This window comes from Macrosteles quadrilineatus, unplaced genomic scaffold (assembly GCF_028750875.1).
Source record: "Macrosteles quadrilineatus isolate MER2022 unplaced genomic scaffold, UCM_ALF_1.0 Scaffold_6__1_contigs__length_79288215, whole genome shotgun sequence".
Taxonomy (NCBI): Eukaryota; Metazoa; Arthropoda; class Insecta; order Hemiptera; family Cicadellidae; genus Macrosteles; species Macrosteles quadrilineatus.
Window position 1 is genome coordinate 66,532,737 of NW_026542599.1, and position 19,309 is coordinate 66,552,045.

Consider the following 19,309-nt stretch of genomic DNA (forward strand, 5'->3'; position numbering starts at 1 on the left):
AATCCACACCTCGGCAAAAACAGAAAAACAAATTCTGATATCTATAATTCCTAAGTTTTATTCTAACGCACCATAAGTTGAACTTTAATTATTTAACTTAAATAATGTGTTAACTTGAGATATTTCACCAGGCCAACGGATAAATATTTTAAAAGTAAATTTATAGTTATTTTAGGAACAAACTCTTTCTTATTTACACAATACTTAAGCAGATATTTCATATCGCAACGATTTTTAAGAGAGCACCTTTCTTCACATGACTACTTGACGTTACCATTGGGCAATACCGATCTTTCGATACGGGCGAAGTCGTGCCTCTGATTCGTGAGCAACATTTCTCTCAAACAGCTGATCAGCTGATCGTTACAACAATGCTCCCTGTTTCATAACCAAACAATTATTTCCAGCTGTTTTTATCCCACGAAAGCAGTGAAATTTTTAAAAGGTAGTTAGCCTGTTAAAAATCCAATGTTATGGAAGAATCTAAACCTAAATTAGCTAATAATCACAAAATCAACACCCAATTTCTTATTTTTTTCTTGAGTTGTAGGTTATTTGAAATAAAATTGTATTCAAATTGTTTTCGTTGTAACGGTGGTTATGAAATTCCAAGGTAATGTTGTAATTAATTGTTTTGAAGGTGATTCAATCAGCTTAATCAGCAATAATTCAACTTCGATTAAAGAGTTAAAAAGTAACAAGCTCATTTTTGGTAGACGTTTAACAAGTTCATTAGTAACAGTTGTTTGCATGAATCAGTCTTCCATTCGCCTTGTTTATAAGGAGGTGATAATCTTGCTAAGTTTTGTTTTGTTTTTAAACACAACTTTTTGCATGTTGACGTATGAATCAACGATTATCTTTTAAATATTTAACACTTTGTAGTAATATTTATAAAATAAAGTTACAAAGTAACAAAAGCCTACAAAACACAGTAAGAATACCGGTAATTATTAGAAGACTTTGGTACAAATAATCTACTTAACCTAGGATTTTCCTCCTGGGATCTTGTAATCTTCGGGGTCAATATATTCAGGTAGTTTCCTAAATACTGTGGAAATTCCCATATTTTGTAAGAAATCGACGACCCAACAATCCAATTGAAATGTAATTAAAAATTAAAATACATTGGGAATTAATAAAACCCTTTTATGTTCCGATGATAACTTCTTTCACATTGAAAACACCTTTCAACAATCAAAGAGTCGTTAATTTCCCAGATTGCCAATGAAGCAGTGTAAAATTGTATAGTTTTTATCTTATTTTTGTTGTTTTGACCTGATTAAACATTTATTTGTAAATTGATGGTACACTACATAAAAAACGCATGAATTATTTTTTTGGATTGGTTTAATGATGCATGGCAGAATTATTTTCCAGTTGAGTTAGATAAAATTATTTTAAAACGTGGAGTGGCTTTAAATAGTTTATAATCAAATTCATAAAAAAACATAATCATAACCAAATTTACAAGGTATACATTATTGTGATTATCCAATAATAAATCAGTTATGATCTTCCTTTAGGTAGCTATCTAAACCCTTTCGTAATATCAAGACAAATTTTAAGACATTGCAAAAAGTCAATAATACAAAAAAACCTGTAGGTTTTAATTAATGAAATAAAAATACAACAACTTCTCACATGGTGTTTAATGTTTTGAAGCTAATTAGAAAAAATACATCACCAACACGTTCTAAATTGTAACTTCACTAAAAAATAATCTCACAATAAAATACCAACAACAAATAACTCACGTGATATAAAAAAAATTACATAAAGATTACCTTGGTATCCAAGCTAGGGAAACAGACGACAACAATAGTCACAGAACACACACACCCGCACTCTACCACGGACGCGGACCAACTAAACTGAACTGACGACAGAGGAACACCGGCACCGGACTTGGAAAGGGAGGGAGGTGTGAAAAAGGAGGAACCCTACACGTACACGGATATCACTGATATAGCCTGATATCACCTACTGATATAATTTACCATGTACAATGTACCATGTTTTTAATGTGGTACCGTACCACGTTCTTTACCACATACATGCTATCGTTTAACAAATACTTTAAAACGGTTCAAAAAAATTAGTACTTTATACACATACCGTGTAAAGTAAAAACATAAAAGTAAGTGCATCGTAGCAAGTAAGCATCATCGATGTATAATACATCGATGGTGGGCATAATTCCGTTCACATACGATTTCATGCAAATAGTGGAAATAAGTGAATAAACAAAAATAATAAACCAACAAGTTGTGAGAGGTGGTGGAAATAGTATGCTTGTTTTCATTGGAAACGAACGATTTTAAATAAAAGAATGGCGTAAATACGTGAAGACAACAAAAATTATAAACAAGTTGAGAAATTTCTAAATAGAAGGTTCTGTTCAAAATATTAAAATTAAACCTTAGTAGGCCTAGAGGAAATAACGTTTTATAGAAACTTATATAAGGTTAAATTACTTTTCTTAATCTATTCAGTATTAACCTACTGTATTTTTTGTTAAAGAAAAGATTGGTGTAGTATGCATATTTTCATTAAAGATTCCAAGCCAGGGAATAATAGAAATAAGTGAAGAGACAAAAAATATAAACAGAAAGGTTGTGGTTAAATTTTGAAATAGAACATTTAGTTGAAGATTTTGAAATGCAAATTTATCTGAGTTGAATTGGAGTTATTTATTATCAGTAGTATTAAATTATAACGTTTTGCAAAAAAAGGAAAGAATGGTAATAAATTATATGCATATTTTTCGTTTGACACCACCTTAGCAGAAAGAAGTTAAGACCAAACATAGAAACAGTATGGTAGTACTTGTTCAAATATAACACCTTTTTAAATTGAATAACGTTTTTCAGGAATTTTCTGCTGAAATTTTAATTATTACACTTACGTAATGTGAAGTTAATCTAAAAACATGAGAGAAACATTCAATCATCATTAAAACCCTCAACGCACCGAGCTAGAAACATTCACTAATAGAAGCTTCAGATTTAACAATTAGGTGAAGTGGTCTATTTGAACGGGAGGTTGATGGTTAAATAAACTAGATGTCCGCAATGAAGGAGTCGTTTGATAATTAATTATTCACAACCAACCAAAAAAAAAAACTTAAATTGCTACATATGATCTGCTAACGAATGTGTTTAAATAACTAGTATTACAGTAAGCTGTAATCAAGCATCTACAGTAGCTACAAAAATACATACAGTAAATTGTTATGCGTTGAGAGTTTATGATAATCATTGACCAATACTTGTTGTATTCCAAATTATAACAATTTTAAAGGTGTAGCCTAAACTTATTCTCAATAGCTAAAATATGTTTTTCATAAATATACCAGAACGGAAGTGCATCTTGACAAGTCAACACATCAATGATGAAACATGAGTACGTAGTGAAACTTGACACTTGTAGTGTAATCAATTATACAGCTTACACATGTTCTGGATCTGCAGAATACTATACTTCCACTGTAGGACTAAGATAGAGTAGCTTATAAATTACTCAGAGGTTTACCGGTTCAATCCTGAGAAATGTCAGAAATATTTTCGATGGTTTGAAACTGGATATAGCTGTCCTCGATTTAATTAATGGTTGTGGCTAAAGAAGCAGCGGAAAGCAGCTGATTTTAGTCAGTAATATCCTCTCAACCATTCAATAGTAGTTTTCGCAAAAAAAAAATTATGAAGTACGTGTATGTCTGCATCTCATTTACTAAAATTAATATTTATTTAAGTGAATTATTGTTTTTATGGTTTTAAGTTCAGCTACTCCTCATTCATATATCCCTAAAGAGTTTCATTTCCATGTTTCCTTCTTTTACAATATATTCCATATTTCTCAGCCACAATGGTTCAGATTCCATATTCCCAATGTTATCTACTTGGCTGTAGCCGATACAGGAGTAGCTAGTAGCATAGACTGACCAACACAAGACAAGTAGACTTCTCATCCCATTGAAAAATTTTGAAGCTCGTTTTTCATGTCTAGTTCATGTACGCCACACTGGGCGCTAGTGTCGACGAAATTTTGTTTCTATTATTTTAGGGTTAATTTCTTGATTTGTGCTTTACTGTTTGGTTAAATAACTAGGGGACAATTTATTGTTTATGATTAGATCGTATTATTTGGTTAAACCAGGTATCTATGCTAGTAGCTAGCCTACCAAGACTATTCTTCTTCTTGCACAGAAATCCCTCCAAAGTTCCGTATCCATATTCCTTTGCCACAATGGTTCAGATTCCATATGTTTCACATTCCCCATGTTATATACCAGTAGCCAATACAGTAGTTGCTAGACCAGCCGAGCTGTACAAGCTTCTATACAAGGACCGTGCCTTGTTCAGCCTGATTTCTCCACTTTTCTCTTTTGTTTTGCTGAAACGCTCTTTTAACTCTTTGCTCTTTTGTTTTTACATCAGAGAAACTATGCTCTGCCTGCCAACCGGACTGCCAAGAACGCGCCACTCATCCTTCTTCACCTGTATTTGGGTTAAAATACGCACATAGTGGCATCTTTGGTGCCCCTTCTTATAATAATTGATAACTGATGGATAATTGCTCTACTGATGTCGAGGTTGAACTAGTTAAATGTTGGTGTATTTTTGTTTACACTAGCTGCTGTGCCCGTGCTTCCCAACGGAAAGATGTACTATATACCGCCTAATCCAAACACATGTTAAGTAGTTCAGATTTATAAACAAAGAGCCAACAAATCTAAACAAAACAGTATGACCTACATTGTAATTGTCCTAGTGTTTACATTTAAATGTCGACACAAAGGTAAACAAATATTGTGCAACATGCTTCCATGGAGACCAATTAATATTTACTTTTGAAAACCTCGCCTCAAAACATCCAAGGGACATACAAGGGGCGAAGCCCGAGAGGAACTGAGGGAAGTGAATAGGCCTATGACGTTCCTATATAGGTGGACCATCATTGTGCTTAATTTGGGCTAGATCGGTTTAGTATTTTAGTCGTGGCAGCCGCACAGACAAACAGACAGACACCACCTCAATTTAATAATAAGTATAGTTTTTGCTTATACAGTTTTACGCAGGTCAAACTGCAGACATTTGATTGATTATCGATTATGATTGGAAGACTGGGGAAGATGTTGTGTTTATCACTACCAATAATTCACCCAACCAACCGTTACACTCTAATAAAAGCTAAGCCCACAGTTAAACAGTAAAAACATTGCCTTTTAAGCAACCAACCTAAGGGCCAAAAGGTGGAGGATATAATACTATACGATTGTAGGATTTACATAGAGGGTGTTTGTTTAGTTATTTTCTCCTTCTTATTTTACAAATTTAAAAACGACTCATCCAAATAAAATTCTGCAAACTATTGATTAATATATATATACAAAAATTTGTATTAGCTTATCATACAATGGTCAAATACACACTCTGCCACCAGCTCATTAAACTATGTTTCATTTCAATCAAAATGAATAAGAAATATTATAACTACATTTGGTAAATATGGATGTTATTACCTATGTTAGAAAAAATCCCCCTAAACCAAATCACTAATCGTTCAATCTCCCCTAAAATAACACTAGTTTTTAGCAATACCATCCAAAGTCAATGGCTTTACGTTTAATCAATGGCTTAACACTTAGTTACGTCACGGGTGCCAGTTGACCCGGTAGCGTATGTAACGTTGTCTACCGTTAGCCCCATTCTCCCAGCCATGCTGTCCTACAATAGCATAGCATAGGTTGGAACGCAGAATGCAGTTAATGTATTGATAAGTTTAACTGCATATGCAGTGATAAGGGGGCCGAGCCTAAGGTCGTGAAAGGTAGATAAATCTTTGTTGTTAATTTCGAACGTCTAACATATGATCGTTGGCCTTATTGTTGTTTCTCGAGTAGTTGGTCAATGCTGTATTTGATTCATGACTTATTTTTCCTACCTATTATCGCTTCAGGACTCAGGTTCTTCCGTATTCGATTTGAGCTTATTAATAACATTGAGTAATGAGAATGATTTGTTTATTGTAGTCAACCAAACCTCATTGCCTTGTAAACAAAAACAACCCAAATACGGTATAAATAATAGTATAGCTTATTCCCTATATGGGAAAATCGCTAATATTTCGTACCTAGGGCCGAAAATGAGGTTTTGCCGGCTCGAGATTGGTTTTGAAGTTTGAGATGAAGTCGATAACAAACGAACGAGAGAACTTAAAACGCTATTTTTCACCACACTATACTCTCACAATAATAATTATTCACAAACAGTCAACACAACTACAACTTTAAGGTTATGTGAAATATTTTGAGGAATCAGCAAAAATAACAATTAATAGTTGCCTAAGTAGTTTTGACAATAAAGTATATTGCAATGTTATGTATACTGCTTGTGTATTTAATATACATTAATGTTTTACGTAAATAAGCCATTGGTTTTCGGCCCTAGGGATGTAAAAACCTGCTCGGTCCCCAAATGACGATGACAGCTGGCATTGACAGCAATACGTAGCTTTCGGCATTCAATAAACGTTTGTAAAACGTGGTAAAAAGAGTGGTGAAAAATCTAGAACTGAAGTGTGGGGATAATTCAGTCAAGATATTTGATTAAAAGCCTGGTGATTGAAGTTCTTTTCTGTAAATACAGTTTTCCCCATTTTTAGGCAAAGAACTGCAGATTACAGTGGGCACTTAATCATTGGGCCACTGCATCATACATAACATTCATTTGTAATTGACCATATTTGAACCCGTCCCCCATGTCTGAAAGTGTTCTAGTCCTCATTACAATTTCTAATCAGTCGAAAAATTGCCCTGCTGCAGCCAAGCTAGACAACAATTATTAACCTCTATTATTAAGTGCTGCAGGAAGCTAGCGGGCAAGCTTAGTTAAACACAGGTAATCAGGTAATCATGTAGACGATGATTTAATCTGTGCTGTAAAGATAAACGTTGAGCTAAAGTCAAGTGCAGGTAATCATCGGACCGTTACTTCTATCCAAGTGTAAACATTGCACATACACACGCACACTCACGAGCACACATAGAGCTATACGTTAATCTTCTGGAAAATTCGGAAAGGTGGATATTTATTCAGTTCAATCCAAGGATTGCATTTTGGAAGGAAGGGCATAAAAGCAGTCAAAGCCCTTCAAAATTTTGAGAATATGCTAGGATTGAAACCTCGCTCTCGCACTAAATTCCGATATGCTGTTTGGGCAGCGTAAATGTTAAAGTAGTTTTTTTAACCTAAAACCTTGCCTCATTTTTTAAATTATTTCATTGAGGTCAAGCAAACAATGAAATTTGTATACTGGAGGTTAGAGCGATCTTATTCTTCTTCTGTTTTGATGACCCGAGTTCAAATCTTGCCAATCACCAGATTGTAGCTTTAAAATCCATCACAGCCTTTAAACAGTTTATGACTTAAGGTCAATACGTCATAGTGAAGTAGCACATAAATAGGCTTGTGCTAACGTACACTGGTTCGAAGCCCAATCTGTGAATAGCTAATCTAGTAGTGAAAACGAAAAAGAATATGTGTACAAGGCGAGTTAAAAACTATTAAAACATTTGCTCTGATAAACTCAATGCATACACAGGCATTCCAACTACGTAAGCTACAGCATACAAGTGTAGTATAAAACCCCCACCTTATAATTGCAATACTTTGCTATGGTTTGCCTCCCGGACGTTTGTCGCCTCCTCACGTCAAGATTTTATCGGTCAAGGAGTGTTGTTCCGAATCCGTCTGGTTTGACAAAGTGCGCATGTCTAAACAACTCCGTGGGAACAGCGCATGTGCGTTCAGTTAATGCACGGTGCGTAATACCATTGACTTTGGATACTGCGAGTAGATCTCTTTTTTTAATAGTCTTTTGCTTAAATTTTGTGTCCTACCTTCACGTGAATGCTAGACTGTAACCCGGAATCGCTTTGTAGTTAAGAAATGTCTCGAGTCGAGGGTTGGATAATTTCGGGGATTGACGGGATTGAACCCGTGTTCTCGGGAACCAGAGCCCCGTGCTCTTCCACGAGCAAAGCTCACCCCCCGCAAGTAGACCTCTCATTTAGTATTCTTGCTTTAAAACTTCATTGGTGTGTTTAATATTCAAAGCAAAGGGCGTTAAAGGCATTGACATTTTTATCTAATTTGAGGACAAACTTAACCTAAATTTGCTATACTATTTGGTTGTTTACTGTCTACTTAAGTTATGTATCGTTCCATTTAGTGTAAATAGCTTAATTGTAGTCGGTGGGAATATTTTTTTCTGTAGGACTTTTGAAAACGTGCAAATTTACGGACACCAGAAAAAAAGCATATAAGCACTAAAGTTTAGAGTTAACAAAGCTGTGTTTTCCCAATTAAAAACAATAAAATTGTCAAGGAGCCTAAACAGTATGTAATGCATAAAAATTCAATAACTTATGAGTATTTTTTACAAAAGTTTAGATAAATTCTCAGACGACTGAACCCAGCTACACTTTCCCAACTCCACTACTGCGAAACTCCAGCTTTATTTGTAGCTCCAATCTGAATGTTGAAGGACGATGGAAAGCGGCGAATGACCCATGGCTAGCACCGGAAGCGGTGGAACACAGGAAAAATAAGTCACAGTGATCTAGAATAATAGGTTACGCCAGTAACAGTTATAGGTAATAGGTTAGTACGATCGTTGCAAAAGCATGACTTGTAAAAATCGCGTTAATCACCGTTTCGTTACGCGGAAATTTGAGAAAATCAGGAAATGGGTCAATGAGGAAATGTTTTTTAACGTAATAGTATAAATTAAGTGTAAAAGTATAATTTTTGTGGTTGCAACTTTGGATACTAAACTTCGTTAAGTATACGGACAGTAAATTGTAATCTGCATTCCATTCGAAGAAGAAATCATATTTCGTACTCCATATTTTCATTGTAGTTGAATGAGCTAGAGATTTAAATAAATTTTCTGTTAACAGGGGATTAGTGGATTGGTATTTTATATATGTATCAAAAACTAAGTAATGTGTTGTCCAGTATTACGTAAAACTGCGATTTTGAATTTTCATAATCTATTTATAAACAAGTTACGCCAGATTTAAATAGCCAAAGTCATTGTAAAAATGTTAGTACTTTAGTGGATACTGGATACAGGGGAAAAAGTCTTGATCAGTGATCTGGCTTTCCTGAAGTAAGCAGTGTAAATTACCACTTGCGGCGTCTTCAAACAGAAGGATATTGACGTAAAACTCGTTCGGCTTTATGAGGATATGAAACGTTAAAATAACCAAAAGAATCACGATTCTATGAAACGTACGGATGAAACTATATAACAGTGCTAAACTGTACACAGAACGCAAATTATTACGGTAATTTTAATCACATTTACCTGGAGCTGCCCTAGACTCATGATCACCTTGACTATCCTCCACACTTCTCACTCCCGAACTGTCCCGTGGCTGTCCTCGCCGCATTCCCGGGCGTACGCCCCATTGGCTTTCACACACGTTGTCACCTCTCTCACGTGTCACGCTGCACCCAGCAACACACAATGTGGTCATGTCTGGGGGCTACCATTTGTACGACAAGCAACTTGGTCGTCAAGCCAGTTGACTGTAATGTTAAATATAGATTGTCGAACAAATGGTAGGAACTCGTTTGATGTACGAGGTGCCACCATTTGTACGACAAGCAACTTGATCGCCAAGCCAGTTTACTGTAATTTTGAATATAGATTGTCGAACAAATGGTAGGCACTTTTGTGATGTACGAAGTACCACCTTTTGTATGACAAGTAACTTGATCGCCAAGCACGTTGACTGGAATTTTCAATATATATTGCCGAACAAATGGTAGGCACTTTTGTGATGTATGAGGTACCACCATTTGTACGACGAGCAACTTGGTCGTCAAGCCAGTTGACTGTAATTTTCAATATATATTGTCGAACAAATGGTAGACACTCGTCGTGTAATATACGAGGTGCCACCATTTGTACGACAAGCAACTTCGTCGTCAAGCCAGTTGACTGTAATTTTCAATATATATTGTCGAACAAGTGGTAGGCACTCGTGTGATGTACGAGGTGCCACCATTTGTACGACAAGCAACTTCGTCGTCAAGCCAGTTGACTGTAATTTTAAATATAGATTGTCGAACAAATGGTAGGCACTCGTCGTGTGATGTATGAGGTACCACCATTTGTAGACAAGCAACTTAATCGTCAAGCCAGTTGACTGTAATTCTCAATATAGATTGTTGAACAAATGGTAGGCACCCATCATGAACAGCTGACGTTTTCAAAACATATCAAGTTGGTGTAATTGGAGAGCTAAAATATAATCGAACATTTTTGAATATTTTTATGAGAGACATCCAATACGGAGAACTCATAGCATAAAAGGCATTCGGTTATTTTTCGTTAGCTCACGACTTTCCTATTACCATTACCAATTAAGTTGGGGAAAGCCTTGGCGTATTTGAACCCAAACGAATATTATGGATGACAAGATGAGTACAGAATGGAGTGAGAGTGAGATGATCTGAATGGCGTTGGTTTTTTACTAAATATTCTACTTTTTAACCCATTGAATAAAACCTTATTTAAGCAAAATTATCAAGGACAGCTGATGTCCTTTTGGTGTGTGAGCTTCTTGAAATACTTTGGATGTAGCTACGAAAAACTTACAAAACTAAAAATTTCCAAAAGAAACATCCAATTAAAATATCTATTGTTAAAATACTTATGTCTTATTCTAATGTAAATATGAGGAAGCAAAGATTCTCACTGGCCCTGAGTTTGAATCCACGAATTAAATAAAAAATAATTCCGTGCATTAATTGCGCCAAAGAGTTCCTTAATTGCGCCAAGCCCAAGCCAGGTAGTGGTGAGTTGCTGGCAGAAGGAATGTCCTTGTTTATGTGTCATCCTAACCTGTCCTAACCCTAACCTAACCTAACATACTCAATTATACAAAGAGGGCCGTCACTTGGTGCAGTTAATGATTTTATCGGGTTGCTCCCTGGAGTAGTTGGCGCAATTCAGGAATACTCGACTACCTGACTCAGATCAGTTGGCACAATTAATGCCCACAAAAAAATAATTACCTCGTTTGATCATGCTGCCAGTCATACCAATGGTATTGTACAGTATATAGACGCTGCTTCTATTTTGTAGTGTGTTTTTTCTGTAGTTGAAAGTAAAGCTTCAAACACAGATGCCGAACCAGTATCGGAGATGTCATTGAAATATCTTACCATTTCAAGCTTGCGATTAAAACAACCAAGATGGGAAAACTTCACTCGGATCTGAAATGACGAGATGACAACTTGATTGAACAGTTATTGGTAGTTAGTGTGGTTTAATTGAGTTATTGAATTTAATGACGGAATTGTATAAATATAATTGTCACTTATCATAGTTATGATAGTTATGACCATATCAGTACAATCTTAGTTGTAATTATTAGAATTCTTTTGATCGGGTTGCCTGCTTTTACACAATAAAATAGTGGTTTACTACTTTATATGAGGGTAAAATGAGCAAATATTTATGTACAAAAACAAAACATATGTTTACACTCAGTTTTTTTTAGGAATTTCATAATACAGTACTGTTTTTTTTGCGTTATCTTTGCATGGGTTTTCCTTTTGTTTTGTTTTTGCATGGTTTGTTTGTTTCCCAATTATCATATTTATCTAGCATGCATTTCTGAGTCAACGTGGACTATTATTTATTTATTTATTTGACATTGAAATGTGACATTGAAATGTGACATTGCCTATTACTTTGCTGAATGGTCAAATAAAATCATTGAATAGTTCATCAACCAATTGTAAAAAGCTATTTTACCTACCTAGATGTAACGAAACAAACTGTTTGTTATATTAGACATCCACATTTTTCAATTGAATAAAACTTTCGATGATTTTAAAAGCTAAAATTTCTAAAAATGTAAAATATGTTAAAATAATTTGTAGGGAAATTCCAAATTAATGGTAGGCCTACCCAGCAATTTAGGATGAACGGTTTTCTATTAAAATCAGTGCTTGGACCTACTTAGGTTCATTAGATTTATCTGAAATAAAGAAATTTCAAAGCAAACAAATTCTTTATGCATTGAATTAGGTAATCACCCTAAACCAATCAAATTTTTTAAACTTGATAAACATGTTACTAACAATTTGTTCAAAACATGTTATTCGGTACATCTTAAACTACATTATAGCACATACCCAATATAGTTCACGTAACAGTTATATGTTATCAAGGTGTATACGCCTTGATATGTTATAACAATGGAAAAACAAAAATATTTCCCCTATCCAAGAGTTAAAATACAAACAAGATTAGTTTTGACTTGAATTCTCTCAATGCCTCTCGCCCGCGCAAGCCCGAGATTGGGTTGTACAATCCAGATAACAGAACCGGATTGGATTTATTACGTAGCGATTAATCGATTAGAAAGCTTCGACTATTCGATTGTTCGACGGCAACAAGACGTATGTTCGCGATCAGACCAATCTTGGTTACGTAATCCTGCACCAGCTCTGTGGTCTGTGTTGGGAAAACTGCAGTTATCTTTGCAAGGAGGTTTAAACTGCACTTTCTCAAACGAAAAATTAAAGCAAAATTAAATGAATTGTCTTTCATACCTTTTTATATTTATTTTTATAATGATTAGGTTAAAACAACGAAAAAAAGGATTTTATAAAAAAATCCGGTGTTGATTTAACATAGTATGTTATGGTCCTTACAATTTTGATAGTTTCTTTTTCATTTTTTATAAATTTTGATTTTTAATGGGGATTTTCCCATAAAACCCCATAAAATAATGGAAAAATAGGATTTTCACAAAAATGGCCCGAACGATTTTGATAAAAATTTAGTATGTTATAGTCCTTTATATTCTGAACAAAATGGTACAAATCCCATCTATGTAAAAATTACAGTTCAAAAGTTATTGTAAATTATGATATTTTCCCATAAAAAACCCATAAAATAACGGAAAAATCGGATTTTCACCAAAATGGCTTTGAACGATTTTGATAAAAATTTAGTATGTTATAGTCCTTAAATTCTGAACAAAATTGTGCAAATCCCATTTCCGAATATTTACTCTCACCACACGTAAGAAAGGTTGTTGACAATCTTATGGGAGAAAGTATGTTTTAGAATGCTGATACCGTTTATTTTTATTTTATTTATTTGTATAATGATAAAGTTGATATACTGTTGGTGAGGTTACAGATTTTTGTTGTATTTTTTTGAAATGTGTATTTAATTGTTGGGTATTTACAAATTGGCTCGACAATTCAGCTTATGCATTGAGGATTAGATAATGGTTAAACTTGTTAAGAGTCCTGCACCGTCATCTGTGTAATGTATCTGTTGCTCGAAATCGAGCAGTTTGTCAACTGCCTACTAGTACAGGAATTATTTTCAAACTAATAACATTCACAATTTTCTCTAATGAGCTTAAAAGACTAAACTAAAAGCTTACTTGAAATACTCACCGGTGTTAATAACAGTTTGATGTAAATATACACTTCTTGTAAATATGTTTTTTTATTTTTTTCAGAAGATTAGTTATTAGGTATGTTTACTTTACCACTGTGACAACACGATGTGTACATTCTTCATGTGTTTTTTTTTTCACTTCCAAAGTAAGTTACATAGCATTACTGGCAAATATTATTGATCCCTCCAAGTGAGTGTGTATCTGGATTCCTTACTGTTTGACCAAGCCTCTCTTCTTCACATAAGATCTCTTAATTGTCTCCTCCTCCTGTTTTTCAATATTTTTTCTTTGAACTACAGCATTTTATTGTCTTCCAACAAAACAGATTAACTGTTTACATTGGTCTATAACCTTCTGAATATTACAAACATCAATATTTACTCCAAAAAAAACCTGCTGAGTTTCTTTTTATAAACATCTGTTTTGTATAGCAAAATATACCTTATAGGAAAACTAAAATTTGACACGATTTTCTCGACAACTCAAACGTTGAAATTGCTCCACAAAAGGGAGGAGTGGTGTTCATAAAAAAACTGCTTCACGTATTATAGATATTCTTGTATTCTAAAGACATTTTGTATTTAATATCTCAGTATAGTAGAATACATGTATCAAACTAACTAACGAAAAAGCATTGGTTATAAACCTTGCATGAAGGTTGAGGCGGGATACACTTGAATGAGTTCGCGAACCAGCTTGATCGGACCACGGGAACGGGGTTTTACGGGGTGTTTTATGGGGTAAAAATTGGCTTTTCTAATTTTTTACCCTAAAAAAATCCCAATTTCTCTCTAGAAAGTTTAAAGAGCTTAGAAAATAATTAATTTTGTATATCAAAGCTTCTTTGTACGGTTATTAGTTACGGAGAAAACTAAACAAATCGTAATTTTAAATTCCCATGTTATTCTTATGGAGAATATTGTAATATTATTGTAGTTTGCTTGTTTGTGAATAAATTTTGATCAAACTTGGCAAATTTTGTTATTTTATACTAGGCTATTAATATTTTACTAAAAATACACTTTGTTAGCATCCCTGAAGCAGCAAAACTCATACTCGTTAACTTAATGCTATTTAAATAGACTAAACTGAAAATTAAATCAGGCAAATGGAAATTCGCTTATTCTGCAGGTGTGCTGTGGCGGGGGTGTTCTACCTTTAAGTTACCATTACACATTACGTGCGTTATTTATTTCAGTTTGACTGGTTTAAGTTATCGTCAGTAAATTCTGTTAGTGGCTCAATTTTGGGGAATTATTCATCGTTATTCTAAACTGGCTACAAATTTCGGAATGTGATTACTATTATTATATCGATTAGTAGTTAACGTTAACGTCAATGATTGGGTTAGGTTAGGTTAGGTTAGGTTGGGTTAGGTTAGGTTAGCATAGGTAAGGTAGGGTTAGGTTATCAATAAAATGGGTATTGTTAGTAACCTAACCCAACGTAACCTAACCTAATATAATCTAACCTAACCTAACCTTACCTATTTTTGGACATTTTTGACTGGTAGTTATAATCAGTAAACTCTGTCGGTGGTTCAATTGAGTGGGATTATTCATCATTATTCTAAACTGGCTACAATATTGGGAACGTCATTACCATTATTACATCGATTCGTAGTTAACATTTACATGTTATTGTTTGTTTTAACCGCTGCACGTGTGTAGTCGCCCACTCACATCAGGAGATTTCTGGTCAATAAGCAGCTCCTCTTGAACATCTCCCACGTCGATGAATATACGCCCCCAACAACCTGTTATAGACTGACAATCGACTTTTTCTTCTACTTTGTTTCGACACGTGTAGTGTCTTTTCCGATGTAACATTTTGCTAGTGTGGCGGAATCTAACAACGTTTCTTCTGATCTTCCTTTTGGTGAAAGTAGTGTATACAAATTGCAATCGCATTATATTACATTTTTGTGATGGTAGACTATTGGATCTTGTTTTCGGAAGATAATCACGTCGTTTTATTGACGAAGTGGCCAAACGTTTGCAATCCATCTTTGAGGAAAGCTAGAATTCAACTCCTCGACGAATTAAGTTAAATGTTTATTTGCTCCGAACATGGACAGCTGTTACCATTAATTATCCTATAATAGGCAAACACGTTTTTTGTTACATATTTTCTCAGTTCGTGTACATCGCAGGGAAAAATCTACGCATACTGTTGGAAAGATATTTTCCTGTAGATGTGTAGAATCCCTGTATAAAGTTAATATAGGCTCAAAAATAAGCACAATTTTTTTTATTAACATAGGCCTTATGGGTTGACATGTTAGTGACGAAATAAGAACAAAATATGAACAGAAAATATACAAGCTAAATTTATACATATAATTGTAGAAATAAATACTTAAAGTTGTATTCTTTCCAAAGGGAGTCTTTTCTACAAAAGGTCAAGATTAAAACCTTGAGTTTCGAGTAATGCAAATCAGTAAATCCTTTATCAAATGAAATCTCCTGTGCAAATTAGTCCACTTTTGCATGCAACGCTAAACGCCTACCCAATAAAATATAACTTTCCGCCAGAAACCCATTTGTCTGAATCGTATTAAAATTTGATTGGGACAGATTCCGTGTGTTTTTCTTCAAATTTGTCCTTAAGAACCTCCTCATTTAGAGAGTTTAAAGGCTATAAATAAAGCGAGACTTACTTTGTACGCCGCTATTGACAATTAAGAAACTGAATTACGATAGTAAAATACAAAAAAGGGCACGTCGCCCACTTTAGGCAGGGTGATACTGTCTCTCTGATGTTAAACGCAGGCGGAGCCGTGTTTATGTAAATGATCCGTAAAGAGAATGTCTTCAAACCCACGGATTGGTTGTCATGTACTGATAAGAAATTACAAAACTGGTTGTTTATTGGTTTGGTTTTACACAAAGCTTACAAACTAGGAATAGATGGCTGTGGAAGTCCTTGAAGGAAGATCACGATATCAAGTATGCTCTGGTGTCGTAGCCAGGAATTCAGATACTTCAAATGCAATCTGAAAAGGTTAAAATGTTTGCAAGTGATTGGATTTCGGGAAAGATTGCAAGAGTGGGTTTTTACTTGGTCGTAAGTGACTGCCGGGTTTACACTATGTAGCAAAACCTGCTATATAGCAGATTTGTGTAACATCTAGCAATGTTATATAACATTTGCTAGAAGTAGAAAAAGTCACTTTTCAAAAGTGCTATATAACACTGCTATATGTAGCAGATTCTGCTATATATAGCAAAAATTGTGCTATCCATCAGGAGTCGGTAAAGATCAAAAGAAATGCGTGCTATATCTAACATTGCTTTATGTAGCAATGTTATACAAATATTTTTCGTCTAGCATCCGCTATATGTAGCATTTAGTGTCAACAGTTCACAAAAGTTCACAGTTGTAGCCTCCTGTGTACGGACGTTTTTGCTCGGGGATCTTTGTTTACAATGGAAGGACTGTAAAGCGACAGTGCGTGGGATCGGGATGCTATTATAAACTTTAATTGAACTGTTCCGTGGACAACTGGCGTTGTGGTCATACGTAAAACGTTTTTGAATCTACCAACGCCTTATTTCGTGTTTTAATTATGGATCGCTTCCGCTTCTGACTTCCGATCACCGTGATAGCTGCCTCGAACAATGTCTCTTCGGCTCGACATTTTCGATACAGAATGTAAATGAGGTTGTGCTACATATAACATATAGCACGGGCACCGGAATCACAAAATTGTCTGTAACTTTTTTGTATAGTAAAAGTTATATAGCAATGTTAATAGCAAAAGTTATATAACAATGTTATATAGCAATAGTTATATAGCAGTTTTTGCTACATAGTGTAAACCCGGCTTTATTGACACGAGCTATAGTTTAGGCCGTAGAACGATTGCCACACATTTTTAGCCGATTTGGAATAGCACGACTGGCACAATCATTAGAGGGGACTAGAAGGGTCAACCTGTACGGTTCGGAAAGGCATGATTGGCACAACCGCCTGGTCAGGTAGTAGCAGCCAAATTCCCTGCTGTTATCTGTGGTGCTTATTGAAGTAAGCAAAGTTTAAGTTTGCCTATATAAAACCTAAAACTAACCTAACCTAATCTAAATTAAACTACGTGATATTCCTGGCAAATGACTGTCGTGCAGAGTTGACGGGAATTTAAAGTTCCCGTTTTCCCTCGTTCGTTGACGTCTAATTGGTCGAGCGGTTGTACCAATCGTGCCTTTTCCAAGCAGGCGAGTTGAGTATTTATTTCGCTCGAATGAGTGTGTCAATACTGCCATGGACAGAAGGTCCAAAAGTTTGTGACAATCGTCCCGTCCCCAGTTGAACCGAGGTGAAGCAAGAGTTGGAAAAGTCTTTTCTGGTTCGTGCTATGAAATGTATTGGAATATATTTTCTTTCAATATAAGGTAGGTCCAACATTGTTTTAAGCGTTTTTCTGTCTGAACGAACATTAACTACTATTTGGCCTGTTTTGTTCGTTTGACGTTAGTTGCAACAGACTCCACCGACGAAATTGGAAATTTAATATCAAATTAATGAACAATGTTTGCATTTCAATTATTTAAAACACCTATAAATGGGTGGTCGTATGCCACGTAACACGATGATAAACATGAGTAAATTTGAATAATCATAAATTTTTCTGGGAAAAACTTTCTTCTACAAAATAAATGTACCAAGAAAAACTTTTACCGTTGTTTTGCCTAGGGAATAGGGATGAAAATAACTACTTCAGCATACGAAGATGTACTGAAAACAACCGATTGGTACTTTAATACTTTTCTATGAAATGGCGACCATACAAAGTAGGTATTTCAAGCCAAGTATGAATGGAGATGAGTGTAGAATGAGTGGCACGATCTTGTAGTCTTGTTTAAGGCCGTACAGCGTGGTAAACCAACAAATAACAATAAACACTCTTGAGTAGAACTTTTATCAATTTTCATCAGGAAAAAGATTGAACTTCAAAATAAAAATGACCTCTTTAAGTGAGGTTAGTATCTGTGGTATCTCAGCTTCGTCTATTAGAAAGAGTTTGCGGTTTTTCTTCCCCAAATAATTTTGAGTATAAAAAGTGAAGTTACACGTTATAAAATTCATCTAGATTCTTCTTAGGTACATATTTATCACCAGTTTTATTGAGAATGCTGATGATAAATTGTATTTTCTTAACAGATTAAGAGTACACAAAGCCCAATAACAATGTTTTGTTATATTTTAACAAAAACATTAAAGAATAACTCTTTTGTAAGAAATCCTGTGATTTTCTAGACCTTTGCTAATCTCAGACAACATTCTTTCATAGGTCACACAGCTTAGAAATCTCAAAGCTGGATTCCAGCTCAATTTGGTCGCAAGGATCTCCACAAGCCTGTATGGTATTTGTTGATTGGGCGCTGGGAAAACAAACATACGTCAAAGGAATTCCCGAGGTTACATTCCCAATTCCATTCTGGAATGATCTGGAGTGGAGACTGGAATAGTGGAAAGTAACCAGGTGTTCCTAGTCTTCAACAATGTTTTATGTTTGTGTGGTCTGTACCACTTCCTGTACTAAGGACAGAAATACTTAACCTTGCTGATAAATTACAACATAATATGTTTACACTACTGTTTAATCACAAGACGGTAAATACATAGATGGTAAGTGGTGATCGATTTCGATTGGACACTCCAATCATCATCAGACCCAATAGACGAAGGACAAGAATTTCAATGGCGTCCCTTATATACTATTGGCTACCGGAAGTACCGGCCCAGAATCCTCTTCTTGATCTTGGTACATTCTTTGTTGCAGTAAATATCTGCAATCTTCGT

The 19,309-nt window shown here is 34.9% G+C and overlaps 1 protein-coding gene across 2 annotated transcripts in view; it reads right to left on the reverse strand.

The window, feature by feature from the left end:
• Positions 1-9,489, reverse strand: part of LOC128996717 (ligand of Numb protein X 2-like) — an 87,756-nt gene extending 78,267 nt beyond the window's left edge. The window contains exon 1 of one of the 2 annotated variants that reach the window (XM_054422162.1): positions 9,376-9,489. In XM_054422162.1, coding sequence (XP_054278137.1) covers positions 9,376-9,396 — 21 coding nt within the window. In that variant the 5' untranslated portion in view covers positions 9,397-9,489. Of the gene's footprint in view, positions 1-1,787; positions 1,858-9,375 lie in introns of those variants that run through there. The other variant, XM_054422163.1, reaches the window with a different exon arrangement.
• Positions 9,490-19,309: the final 9,820 nt, after the last annotated feature.